This window comes from Coregonus clupeaformis, chromosome 29, assembly GCF_020615455.1.
Source record: "Coregonus clupeaformis isolate EN_2021a chromosome 29, ASM2061545v1, whole genome shotgun sequence".
In the NCBI taxonomy this organism is placed as follows: domain Eukaryota; kingdom Metazoa; phylum Chordata; class Actinopteri; order Salmoniformes; family Salmonidae; genus Coregonus; species Coregonus clupeaformis.
The window spans coordinates 38,548,848-38,563,118 of NC_059220.1; the positions used below are offsets into that span (position 1 = coordinate 38,548,848).

At 48.5% G+C, this 14,271-nt stretch overlaps 1 protein-coding gene across 5 annotated transcripts in view; it reads right to left on the reverse strand.

The window, feature by feature from the left end:
- LOC121571720 (LIM and senescent cell antigen-like-containing domain protein 1) overlaps nt 1-14,271 on the reverse strand; it is a 65,060-nt gene that overhangs the window by 29,838 nt on the left and 20,951 nt on the right. Inside the window, exon 1 of one of the 5 annotated variants that reach the window (XM_045209193.1) lies at nt 4,553-4,968. The exons of 2 other annotated variants lie outside the window; for them this stretch is intronic. In XM_045209193.1, coding sequence (XP_045065128.1) covers nt 4,553-4,755 — 203 coding nt within the window. In that variant the 5' untranslated portion in view covers nt 4,756-4,968. Of the gene's footprint in view, nt 1-2,536; nt 2,622-4,552; nt 4,972-14,271 lie in introns of those variants that run through there. 2 more of the 5 variants (XM_045209192.1, XM_045209196.1) reach the window with 2 other exon arrangements.

The window sequence follows — 14,271 nt, forward strand, 5'->3', positions numbered from 1 at the left end:
GTTTGTGTTAGACCGTGGACGTCACGTTATCGTTTGTTGTTTTTGTTCGTGTAATCACTAATAAAGAAGTATGTTTGCCTTCAACGCTGCGCCTTGGTCCTCCTTCTTCGACGATCGTGACAGTGGGAGAACTTGCACAATTGGTGGCTGACTAAATACTTTTTTTCCCCACTGTATGTATGCTAAATGACTAAAATGTAAATGTAAATAATAAACAGCGAGTAGCAGCAGTGTAAAAATAAAGGGGGGTCAATGCAAATAGTCTGGGTGGCTATTTGATTAATTGTTCAGCAGTCTTATGGCTTGGGGTAGAAGCTGTTAAGGAGCCTTTTTGACCTAGACTTGGCGCTCCGGTACCACTTGCCGTGCAGTAGCAGAGAGAACAGTCTATGACTTGGGTGACTGGAGTCTTTAACAATTTTTTGGGCCTTCCTCTGACACCGCCTACTATATAGGTCCTGGATGGCAGGAAGCTTGGCCCCAGTGATGTACTGGGCTGTACGCACTACCCTCCGTAGCGCCTTACGGTCGGATGCCGAGCAGTTGCCATACCAGGCGGTGATGCAACCGGTCAGGATGCTCTTGATGGTGCAGCTGTAGAACGTTTTGAGGATTTGGGGACCCATGCCAAATCTTTTCAGTCTCTTGAGGGGGAAAAGGTGTTGTCGTGCCCTCTTCACGACTTTCTTGGTGTGTTTGGACCATGATAGTTTGTTAGAGATGTGGACACCAAAAAACTTGAAACTTTTGACCCGCTCCACTACAGCCCCGTAGATGTGAATGGGGGCATGTTTGGCCCTCCTTTTCCTGTAGTCCACGATCATCTCCTTTGTCTTGCTCACGTTGAGAGAGAGGTTGTTGTCCTGGCACCACACTGCTAGGTCTCTGACCTCCTCCCTATATGCTGTCTCATCGTTGTCGGTGATCAGGCCTACCACCGTTGTGTCGTCAGCAAACGTAATGATAGTGTTGGAGTCGTGCTTGGCCACGCAGTCGTGGGTGAACAGGGAGTACAGGAGGGGACTAAGCACACACGCCTGAGGGGACCCCGTGTTGAGGATCAGAGTGGCAGATGTGTTGTTGCCTACCCTTACCACCTGGGGGTGGCCCGTCAGGAAGTCCAGGATCCAGTTGCAGAGGGAGGTGTTTAGTCCCAGGGTCCTTAGCTTAGTGATGAGCTTTGTGGGCACTATGGTGTTGAACGCTGAGTTGTAGTCAATGAACAACATTCTCACATAGGTGTTCCTTTTGTCCAGGTGGGAAAGGGCAGTGTGGAGTACGATTGAGATTGCAGCATCTGTGGATCTTTTGGGGCTGCACATGAATTGGAGTGGGTCTAGGGTTTCTGGGATGATGGTGTTGATGTGAGCCATGACCAGCCTTTCAAAGCACTTCATGGCTACTGACGTGAGTGCTATGGGGCGGTAGTCATTTAGGCAGGTTACCTTCGCTTTCTTGGGCACTGGGACTATGGTGGTCTGCTTAAAACATGTAGGTATTACAGACTCGGTCAGGGAGAGGTTGAAAATGTCAGTGAAGACACTTGCCCGCGCATGCTCTGAGTACACATCCTGGTAATCCGTCTGGTCCCGCGGCCTTGTGAATGTTGACCTGTTTAAAGGTCTTGCTCACATCGGCTATGGAGAGCGTGATCACATAGTCGTCCGGAACAGCTGGTGCTCTCATGCATGCTTCAGTGTTGCTTGCCTTGAAGCGAGCATAAAAGGCATTTAGTCCGTCTGGTAGGCTCGCGTCATTGGGCAGCTCGAGGCTGGGTTTCCCTTTGTAGTCCGTAATAGTTTGCAAGCCCTGCCACATCCGACGAGCGTCAGAGCCGATGTAGTAGGATTCAATCTTAGTCCTGTATTGACGCTTTGCCTGTTTGATGGTTCGTCTGAGGGCATAGCGGGATTTCTTATAAGCGTCCGGATTAGTGTCCCGCTCCTTGAAAGCGGCAGCTCTAGCCTGTGTGTGTGTGTCCCAAAGGAGCCAATATTGTTTAAATGAACTGTTTAAATGAGAACTTGCAGCCATAGTGAAGGGTATGTGAGAGACACTCTGTGTGTACAGTATGTGTGTGTAGGGAGGAGAGAAGAGAAAATGAGTTCAAATAAGGGCATCTCGCTCTCCAATCTCAGAGCTACAGGGCGGGCTGCTACTCCCAGTCCCACACAAACTCAAGCCCACGTTCATGTCAATGGATACCAATGTTTTTTCAAAGACAGTCAGGGAGCGGTCTCTCCAAACAGTGTGTTGTTTATTAGTCAGACCTGATGTAATGAAGAGAGAGAAAAAGAGGGAGGAGGTGGAGGAGGGAGGGAAGGAAGCAGGCTGCTTTGTTTAAAAGGTCAGAATTCCAATGGTGCCCAGGAGACACACACACACGCACATGCTCACACACACACACACACGCACATGCTCACACACACACGCTCATGCTCACACACACACACACACACACACACACACACACACACACACACACACACACACACACACACACGCCACTGCTCCCCCCCTCAGATAGACACCTCACCGTTTTCTCCTATTCTTCTGTCCATCTTGTGTCTATCTTCCTCCCTCTCTCATCATACAGCCTAGTAGCCGTACATCCTACAGCAGGATCAACACTACAGTAACTCACTACATTTCAGAGCACACAGAACGTATTGGCACAAGATGTGAAATCAATGCAGAGGTTCCATCAAGCTATTCTACAGCTATCATCACACTGTCTGATGTAATATATGTACATATGGAGGCCATATTGTCAGGACCCTGGTGTGACATCAGACAAAAGGAAGGACTCAGAAGCCCTGTTCTGGCCCTGCTGGTAGGAAGTGACACAAGCCTCAAGCATTTTCCCCCAGAGACAGGAAGACAGAAAGACTATTAAGGATGTGCTGAGCTGGTTGGTAAATACTTCATGATCAGTGTTGTGGAGTAGTTAAATACATGTAGTTCAAGTAGTAATTTAAATACATTTTGAAGTAGTAGCTTGGTGGTAATTGAACTAAATTCAAATCTTGGTAGTATTTTCAGTAGTTTATTACTTTTTTTTGCCATGTAGCGGTGTAGCTAACTATTGGAACTACACACTACTTTTTTAGCAAAATTGTTAATAAAATATGGGTGAAGTAGGCAAGAACTTCCTTTCTTGAAACATAGTTTTTGTGTTTAATTGGCTAAATTATACATTCTGTTAACAGCTGACTCTAGAGTGATCTGTTCTTGCAATTTGTAGCCTATGACATTTCAGATTTAGATATGATACTTTTTCACAAAGTAGTTTGGATGTAGTGAACTTCCTTTTCAAAGTAGCTTTAGTTAATTCAACTATATTTTTTGTTAAGGGTAGCTTTAGTGTAGCTTAACTTCTTTCAGTGTGAAGTAATTGGTAGCTTGGTCAACTATTTTTTCAGAGTAGCTTCCCACACACTGTTCATGATACTAACTTAGTGAGTTTGTGTCACAGGAAAAGAGATAGGGAAGGAGAGACAGATGTATCATAATGTTGCACAGGGTTTTGAACTTCTGACCCTCCCGTGTTGTCTCTAGTGCTCATGTCTATAAAAGGACCAGGTTGTCATCACACATCTGAGAGACTGACAGAAGTCAGAGCTTCTGCTTTATTTACCTACTGGAGTATTAGTTCTGTCCCAAGGGTTGAAAGAAACTGTATGGTCTGTGCTAGAGTACCTGAGGCATCTAAGGATCGGACTTAACCTCCCTGAATAAGTCAAAGCCTCAAACTGTGTGACTCTCCTTCTAGTCTTGCTAATGATTAGCATTCCAGACATTTTCATTGAGACTGGAGACTTCAAGTGTGACATATTTTCAGTGATTATACTTATAAAGCTAATAACATTACCCCCAATGGCCCCCAAAATATGAGTAACACCCATTCTCACTATTTATTCACAGGGGCACAACATAAAGCTCACATATATTTAGCCTGCCCTCATCTCCTAGATCCCTTCCTGTCACAGAGTTCTCATGCCTGTCAGCATATTTCACTTTGCATAACAAACTCCCCCCACACTAAAATAGCCCAGGGTCTCTGAGCCACTGTCTACTACCACACCATGGCACCATGCACTGTAGCACAAAACCAGCCAATAGTCTGTTCATGTCAAATAACACTATAGAGTTCAGATCATCAAACTGTTCCTAATCATCAAACTGTTCCTAATACCAGAATTGTTCCCAATCATCAAACTGTTCCTAACACCAGAATTAATCACATTCTTAACATTTCCAATAAGCATTTATCAATCAATCAAACGTATATATACAGAAACCCAGCCTAAAATCCCAAACAGCAAGCAATACAAACAAAGGTCAACCACAGTCAATTGTGATAACTCTAAACCCTTAATCAACTGAGTGGGTTTAATCCACAAAATAATGTATACTACTCAGAAGTTATACAGATATTTAATGCCAGCACTGGATCACACAGGTGATTTCAGAGATCCACACCAACGATCCACTAAATCCTGTTACACACACCTCCTCCCCAGTGTGTGTGTATCATGGTTCCCGGACTTACAAGCGTGCGTAGAAGTCACAGAACTCCTTATAGACTTTGACATTGCTGCGTCTCCTCTGAGACTTGGAGACGGGCAGCTCTGCCTCCCCACCGTTGGCATAACGATGACCGTTGAACTCCACAGGGTGTGGTTCATGGTCCTGGGCCTCCCCATTCTCCGGGATGGTGGGGGGCAGTGGCCGACTCTGGACCTGAACCTCCATAGGACACGACTCTGTAGTCCAAATACTAGTTAGTACACACTCCCAGTCCAAGACACCCTGCCCCGGCCCTATCCAAATACAGGCTCTTTCCCAAACACTCAGTCCTAGAACAATCCAATCCAAAAAGCAGGAGTAGTAGTCTAGAGAGAGAGATGGCCTGAGCAGCACTGAGACAGAGAAGAAGACTGACTTCACACAGATCCCTGATTTACCTCCCTCCCTCTCTCTCTCTTTTTATCTCCCTCGCTCACACTCTCTAGTTCCATTTCACCCACCCTCAACTCGCTCTCTCTCACACGCAGGTTGGCATTTATTGTCATTAATCTTGCCCTGGAGGTAGCTCTGCAGAGTGGTCACTTGCTGGCACAGCCACAAAGTCATAAAATCAGATTTTAAACCTAACCTTAACCACAATTCTAACCCTAATGCCTAACCCTAACCTTAAATTAAAACCAAAAAGGTCATTTTTGTTTTCATTATTTTTACAATATAGGCAATTTTGACTTTGCAACTGTCCCATCTAGCGGAAATCACTCAGTTCTGCCTCCAGGGCAAGATTCATGACAATAAACGTCAACCTGCCTCTCACACACACGCTCTAGTCTCTCTCTCTCTCGCCCTACCTCTCCCTCTCTCTCTGTGTCACCCTTCCTCCCTCCCTCCCACTCTTTCTCCGTTAAGGGGTGTCTCTTTCAAACTAAGAGCCCACCCAGCCACCGGCCTAGAGCAGACAGAGGTCACTGTGCCACTGGACACACACACACACACACACACACACACACACACACACACACACACACACACACACACACACCAGTGGAGGCTGCTGAGGGGAGGACGGCTCATAATAATAGCTGGAATGGAGTAAATGGAGTGGTATCAACCTCATGGAAACCACATTTTTAATGTGTTTGATACCATTCCATTGACTCCATTCCAGCCATTATTATGAGCCGTCCTCCCCTCAGCAGCCTCCACTGACACACACACGCGCACACTTCTACATTATCACTTATAGAGATATGTTGTGATTTCTCACTTCCAGGAGAGAAACAGATGGTTTGGCTAATGTCATAGCTGTGTGTGTGTGTGTGTGTGTGTGTGTGTGTGTGTGTGTGTGTGTGTGTGTGTGTTTCTGCTCTCAGGGAGATCCACCACATGAATCCGAGTCAGAAACGCTACAGGCTGAGTTGAGCAACTCAGTGTTTGGCTCAAGGGAGATTAAGGAATGAAACATGAATTCTGCCATATGAAAACATTATGAACATATAAAAGTAATCTCATCCATATTCTGCCATTTAAAATCTACTGAATAAACAACATTTTCACAAATGTAAACTAAATTGATACACATGAGAATACCAATGTTCTATCACATCAGACAGTTGTTTATGTGGCTAAACTCATCACATCTTACCAGGGGCGCAACTTTCACTGGGGACGGGGTCCCCCCAACCCAGATTCTGAAATGTCATTTTTGTTCCCCCCAGTTTTATCATTGGAATGTGATACAAAACAAGGCAACAGTGTGCTTTAGGACCATACGGACGTCTCTGAGTGGTCGGTTAGGCTGTTTGGAGTGTTTATCCAACTGGATAAAAAAAGTATATATATATACAGTATATATTTTAAAAAGATTATAATGTCCCCCTCACTTCTAAAACCAAAGTTGCGCCCCTGCATCTTCCTGCTGTCACGATCGTCTGAAGGAGGAGACCAATGCGCAGCGTTGCGAGTGAACATGATGACTTTATTAACTTAAAGCAACCACGAAGAAAACAACAAATGACGATCCGTGAAGTTCTATACTGAATACTACTAACAGCAACAAAGAAACAATAACCCACAACACAAAGGAGAAAACACACAGAATATATATGGCTCCCAATCAGAGATAACGAGCCGACAGCTGACACTCGTTACCTCCGATTGGGAGTCATCGACCAATCACCACCTGACACAAACAAATGAAACTCACCCATCCCCAACACCACCAAATGAAATACACCCAAACACATGAAAATGAACAACCCTGGCTCAATATAAACGTCCATAGAGCCAGAGTGTCACAGTACCCCCTAAAGGTGCGAACTCCGGGCGCACCAACATCAGGACTAGGGGAGGGTCTGGGTGGGCGTCTGTCCATGGTGGCGGCTCTGGCTCCGGTCGTGATCCCCACCCCACCACAGTCACAACCTGCTTCGGTAGCCTCCCAATGACCACCCTCCACCTAACCCCACCTGGACTAAGGGGCAACCCCCGGACTAAGGGGCAGCATCGGCCTAAGGGGCAGCACCGGGATAAGGGGCAGCACCGGCTAAGGGGCAGTACCTGACTAGATGGCGGATCCTGGCTGGCTGGCTCTGGCGGATCCTGGCGGGACGGCTCTGGCTGATCCTGGCGGGACGGCTCTGGCGGAGCCTGGCTAGACGGCTCTGGCGGATCCTGGCTAGGACGGCTCTGGCGGATCCTGGCTAGACGGCTCTGGCGGATCCTGGCTGGCTGACGGATCTGGCGGATCCTGGCTGGCTGACGGATCTGGCGGATCCTGGCGGGCTGACGGATCTGGCTGCTCATGGCTGGCTGACGGATCTGGCTGCTCGCTGGCTGGCTGACGGATCTGGCTGCTCATGGCTGGCTGACGGATCTGGCTGCTCATGGCTGGCTGGACGGATCTGGCTGCTCATGGCTGGCTGACGGGTCTGGCTGCTCATGGCTGGCTGACGGATCTGGCTGCTCGTGGCTGGCTGACGGGTCTGGCTGCTCATGGCTGGCTGACGGATCTGGCTGCTCGTGGCTGGCTGACGGATCTGGCTGCTCATGGCTGGCTGGACGGATCTGGCTGCTCATGGCTGGCTGACGGATCTGGCTGCTCGTGGCTGGCTGACGGACCTGGCTGCTCATGGCTGGCTGACGGATCTGGCTGCTCATGGCTGGCTGACGGATCTGGCCACTCATGGCTGGCAGAAGGCTCTGGCTGATCCCGTCTGGCGGAAGGCTCTGGCTGCTCCTGTCTGGCGGAAGGCTCTGGCTGATCCGATCTGACGGAAGGCTCTGGCTGCTCCTGTCTGGCGGAAGGCTCTGGCTGATCCTGTCTGGCGGAAGGCTCTGGCTGATCCTGTCTGGCGGAAGGCTCTGGCTGATCCTGTCTGGCGGAGAGCTCTAGCGGCTCCGGTCTGGCGGACGGCTCTGAAGGCTCATGGCAGACGGGCGGCTTTGTAGGCTCAGTACAGACGGGCAGTTCAGACGGCGTTGGGCAGACGGACAGTTCAGACGGCGTTGGGCAGACGGGCAGTTCAGACGGCGTTGGGCAGACGGGCAGTTCAGGCGCCAGTTGGGCAGACGGGCAGTTCAGACGGGCGTTGGGCAGACGGGCAGTTCAGACGGCGTTGGGCAGACGGGCAGTTCAGACGGCGTTGGGCAGACGGGCAGTTCAGGCCGGCTGGCGACGCACATCGTGGACCTGGTGCGTGTTTGAGTAGGAACAGGCCGGACCGTACCGGGAACACCCACCACTGGCCTTAACTGGGGATCAAGAACGGACCGGACCAGACTGGGAACACACTTCAGTCTCTCATGCCGTGCCACAACAACTTCCCTCCCTCTACTCGCCAATGGCTCCCGTAATCCGATAGCCTTCTCTCCTTTTCTCCCTGTGGCAGCCTCCTGCTGCCCAGGCGCCTAGCCATGTGCCCCCCAAAAAATGTTTTGGGGAGTAACCACGGGCTTCCAGCCTCGACTCCGCGCTTCCTCTTCATACCACCTCCTCTCGGCTGCAGCTGCCTCCAGCTCTTCACGAGGGCGGTGATATTCCTCCTCAGACCACCTCCCCTCTCGGCTGCAGCTGCCTCCAGCTCTTCACGAGGGCGATGATGTTCCTCCGGTTGTGCCCAAGGACCCTTTCCAGCCCGAATCTCCTCCCATGTCCAAAAGTCCTTAGGAGGCATCCATAACTCCTGTGTCCAGACCCCTTGCTCCTGGACGCGCTGCTTGGTCCTCTTTGGTGGGTTATTCTGTCACGATCGTCTGAAGGAGGAGACCAATGCGCAGCGTTGCGAGTGAACATGATGACTTTATTAACTTAAAGCAACCACGAAGAAAACAACAAATGACGATCCGTGAAGTTCTATACTGAATACTACTAACAGCAACAAAGAAACAATAACCCACAACACAAAGGAGAAAACACACAGAATATATATGGCTCCCAATCAGAGATAACGAGCCGACAGCTGACACTCGTTACCTCCGATTGGGAGTCATCGACCAATCACCACCTGACACAAACAAAATGAAACTCACCCATCCCCAACACCACCAAATGAAATACACCCAAACACATGAAAATGAACAACCCTGGCTCAATATAAACGTCCATAGAGCCAGAGTGTCACACCTGCTCTGACCTCCTTAAATAAATGACACTTCTACACCACCAAAAGGCCAGGAGCATAAATCTACAGGAGACGTTCAAATAACTCTGATTCAGTTCGAACATATTAAACCTCTGTAAGAAAAACTATTTGTCCGGATGAAAACCTCTTCTGTCCATTTACTTTAAAACAGCGCAGTGTCCCTGCTCCAAATCTCAATGCTGTGTGGCAGCCTGTGTGTCTCTCTAGCACGGAGTACAGTGGACATGTGTGTCTCTCCACAGAGTGTCTCAACCAGAGACTGTAAACCAGGAGTGCACAGGCATTCCTCTCTCTGCTATTCCAGGCTGTTTCCATCATTCTACAACTAGACGCCCAGGAGAGTCTCATCTCCAAACTAGGTGCTGGCAGCTGACGCCAGCCCCTGTGGGTGTGTGTGTGGGGGGGGCAGCTTTACCCTCCTTCCTGTCCCTGGTGTGTGTCCTACTACTAGGTGCAAATTCACATACTCCCATTAAAACTACTAGGAGAAAGAATGGCTCACAGGAAAACAAATCCGAAAACAGACTGGGAAACACTGGTGTTAACTGACAGGACAATGGGATGGAAGGCGGGACCAAAACAGGAAACACACTGAGCTGCCTTCCTAATTACAGCATACTGATTATACTGATGAGAGGAGGAGGAGGAGGAGAGGAGGAGCATTTCCATGTGGTCATGTCTCTGTCCATGTGGTCATGTCTCTGTCCATGTGGTCATGTCTCTGTCGTTCAGGCCCTAGCCTATTCCTGACTACATTCCACAACAACAAGTGAAACTTATTTTTCTTTCTCACCCTTTGTCTGGGTTGGGACATGGCTCTGCAGGTCTCTAAAGAGATCTAACAATTTAACCTGCCAACCGACCAATTAACGAACTGGTCTGAATCCTAACCTGAGATCCATGCAAGTTACTTGAGTATTCACACAAATCTTCAATAGACACGAATGCATAATTTACGCAATTGTTGAGCTACATTATAATGGTCCCCTACAGATGGACCCCTAGCCCCTGGCTATCCCCTAAGCACTTCATGCAGTTCTGAAAATATTGTATGTGCATTCCCAGCTTGTTAAATAACTTCACCCTTGGCTTTCTCTCCTGCAGGTCAAATCCAGGGTTACCTCCAACAACAGGCAGACAAAGGAGGCTCCAGTAAAAAGCAGTCAGGACAGGGCCAACTACAGAGAGAAACCCTGCCACCTGGGGGTCTGAAGTACAGAGAGAAACCCTGCCACCTGGGGGTCTGAAGTACAGAGAGAAACCCTGCCACCTGGGGGTCTGAAGTACAGAGAGAAACCCTGCCACCTGGGGGTCTGCAGTACAGAGAGAAACCCTGCCACCTGGGGGTCTGCAGTACAGAGAGAAACCCTGCCACCTGGGGGTCTGCAGTACAGAGAGAAACCCTGCCACCTGGGGGTCTGAAGTACAGAGAGAAACCCTGCCACCTGGGGGTCTGAAGTACAGAGAGAAACCCTGCCACCTGGGGGTCTGCAGTACAGAGAGAAACCCTGCCACCTGGGGGTCTGCAGTACAGAGAGAAACCCTGCCACCTGGGGGTCTGCAGTACAGAGAGAAACCCTGCCACCTGGGGGTCTGAAGTACAGAGAGAAACCCTGCCACCTGGGGGTCTGAAGTACAGAGAGAAACCCCTGCCACCTGGGGGTCTGAAGTACAGAGAGAAACCCTGCCACCTGGGGGGTCTGCAGTACAGAGAGAAACCCTGCCACCTGGGGGTCTGAAGTACAGAGAGAAACCCTGCCACCTGGGGGTCTGCAGTACAGAGAGAAACCCTGCCACCTGGGGGTCTGAAGTACAGAGAGAAACCCTGCCACCTGGGGGTCTGCAGTACAGAGAGAAACCCTGCCACCTGGGGGTCTGAAGTACAGAGAGAAACCCTGCCACCTGGGGGTCTGAAGTACAGAGAGAAACCCTGCCATCTGGGGGTCTGAAGTACAGAGAGAAACCCTGCCACCTGGGGGTCTGAAGTACAGAGAGAAACCCTGCCACCTGGGGGTCTGAAGTACAGAGAGAAACCCTGCCACCTGGGGGTCTGAAGTACAGAGAGAAACCCTGCCACCTGGGGGTCTGAAGTACACATAGAGGTGACAGGAAACCTTCCTGGATGCAGGAGTTTAGACTGCACTGTGAGAAAAGGCACGTGTTGTTATGATGATGATGACAAGAAGCAGCTTTAGATGGATTCGACATTAATACAAAGATAATACAAACATCTGATAATGCCAAAGGAAGAGTTTGCTGTGACTGAAGAGAGACAAACTGATCTTAGAGCCAGTATAAAGGTTTCTCCCCTGGGCTATATCCAACTCTGGCTGTGGATACATGATAGGATGAATAACTGTTTAGACAGATGCTTAGCTAGGCCTATTGTGTGGGTAAGCCATTACAAACAGTTACTCTGTGCATGTTCTAGAGCAGTGTTTCCCAACTCCAGTCCTCCAGTACCCCCAACAGTACATATTTTTGTTGTGGCCCCGGACAAACACACCTGACAAGCCCTTGACAAGTTGAATCAGGCGTTTTTGTCCGGGGCTACAACAAAAATGTGTGCTGTCGGGGGTACTGGAGGACCGGAGTTGGGAAACCCTGTTCTAGAGTAAATACATAGACTGCCAAGACCTGTAATACAACATGCAACAACACACAATAACACACTACAAACTGCAACAACACACACAGCACTGGTGAGATAACTAAATTAGCTACTTGACAGATGTGTTGTCAGAGTAACAGGCATGGTAATACGAAGTCAAACCGAAAAGCAGTATACATCACTATGACGATGGTACAATATTTATTGTTGGTGAGAAAGTGGTGCAACAGCACAGCTGCAAGGTACTCCACACCTGGGTCAGGGCCAGAGGCAGGGTTCTGCAATATCTTCCCACACTCTTCCAGGCAACGCCAGGCCAGACCGTCCTAAACTAACCCAGCCACAGGCTCAAAAAGGACCTCCCCAGGCCTCCTATACCTTCCAAATCTCTGCCCAGGGCCTCAGGTCATCCTGGCTAACCAAGAATCTTCCAACTTTCCAGTCCAAGTATTTTTAAAACCAGTAATTGTTTAGTTGTGATAACCATCTAACAGTCCAACACCACAGTAACTGTGCATTTGCCCTCCCTGCCAGAGGCGAGGAATGAGTTCTAACAGGAATGAGTTCCTAGACAATGCTGAGGCGGTTATGGTCTCAGCGAGGGCTAGGTACACAGATCAGACTGGAGCTACAGGCTAAGGCTGCTAGCACTAAGGAGAATGCTAACCAAACAAATCCCCCTCTCCTGCTGCACTGTGTCAACAGTAGCCATGGTAATGCAGAAATATAAGGGCTGTGTTAGCACAACATGCCACATACACAACAACTAGGGGAAAACCTTTGGCTGTGCACCACAAACCAACGCTCAGAAAAGTGGAAGAAAGTATACTCTAGGTGTTCTCTTTAGACATGTTAGTTCCCTTTGTGCTAAGTGTACCGTATCTCACACATTAACAGATAGTTCTTCCCTGTTTGCCTTTGTTCCCAACATCCCTAAAACTCGTAAAACCTCCACCCTGCCCCTCTGCCCTACTGGCATGACTTCACTGTTCCATTTCCTGCTGAGGGCATAGTGAGAGGAGGAAGAGGAGGGTGGAGGGTTTGGGAGGATGTGTAACAACCTGGGAAGCAAGCTGCGTGGTCATGAGTCATGTGGTCATATGTGAAGGACACATCACATAGCAGGGACACACCACTACAACCAAAGATGTCACAGCAGAGAGACCAGGTGACCTTATGTTCTGTTCTGCCATTAGCTCAATTCTACCAACCAAGTACTTCAGTGCATCATGTTTAGCAGTGAAGGCTTGTGTGTGTGTGTGTGTGTGTGATAGTGATGCGCGAGGTGACTCATAACCTGCAGTCCCTGTGGTTATATCCTAGGGGAGGGTGGGTTTAGGGTCATGAAATATTGTGTGGATGAAGGGCGGAAGGGTGGCGGGCGGGTTGAATAAAGAGAAAACAATACCTTACAAAAAACATAAATGTATAATTCTTGTTCAATTTATATCTATAGGCTACATTGAGGCTTTTCTTTCATTATTTTAGGCTATCTGGCATTTTTGCGTAAGCCTAAGCTAGGGCCTAACTGTATGCACGCCAAATTATAAACATAGTTTACTAACAAATAGCCTATCAAAATGCTGGAAATTATAAGCAGAAACATATCTAAATTAGGCACAAAGAAATCCTGCACCCCCTGTCAAAATATTGTTCTGCCGTCTCTGACTGTAGCCTAGGCTACAGCACATTTTCTATATTAGCGGGTTAGGGTCGGATGCGGGCCTCAGATTTTCACAATATCACATATAGTCGGGCGGTTGCGGATGGGTTATTAGCAATTGCGGGCGGGTGCAGGTGAACAATCACCACTAGTGTATGATTTGATATAATATGGCTGTCCCTTAGGAGAGATGAAGTGTATTCTCTCTCTCCCTCTCTCGTCTCTGCAGCTGTATTTTGTCATTCTCAGGTCACCTCTAAAGAACTCCGTCTGCATTCCTGACATTACAGACCTCTAATCACTGCAAGATCAGGGGCAGATAGAGAGAGGGAGATGGGGGGAGAGAGAAAGAGAGCAACAGAAACCGTATACTCCAAATAGAAAACGTTTCGCAACGTAAACCAGAGTTTCTATTGGACAAAATCAGGTACGTCCCTCCCCGTTTTGTTTGCTCTGTTTGCTTCCATTTGCTTCCATTTGGTTCTTATAATGGAAAACAGTTTTCCTTGCAAGACGTAATGAATTCAACTCAGGAAAAGATTGATAGAGAGGATGGGGATGTTGTCTTCCAAAGTTGGTAACCTTGTTTTGAAAACAGACACTTTTTGGCCTTTCAACATGCCGCCCCATACCTATCTGTCATTATACAGTCAGTAGGTATCGCTGGAACAGTGAGTCCTCACACAACCCATAAATAAAATGTTATATATGTATACACTCTACACTTTACTTCACACTCATACACATAGGCCACACAGACCAGGTTCTCTGCATCTCTACAACACGAAGTACACCAACAGATGGTGACTCATCAAATGTACCCAAGC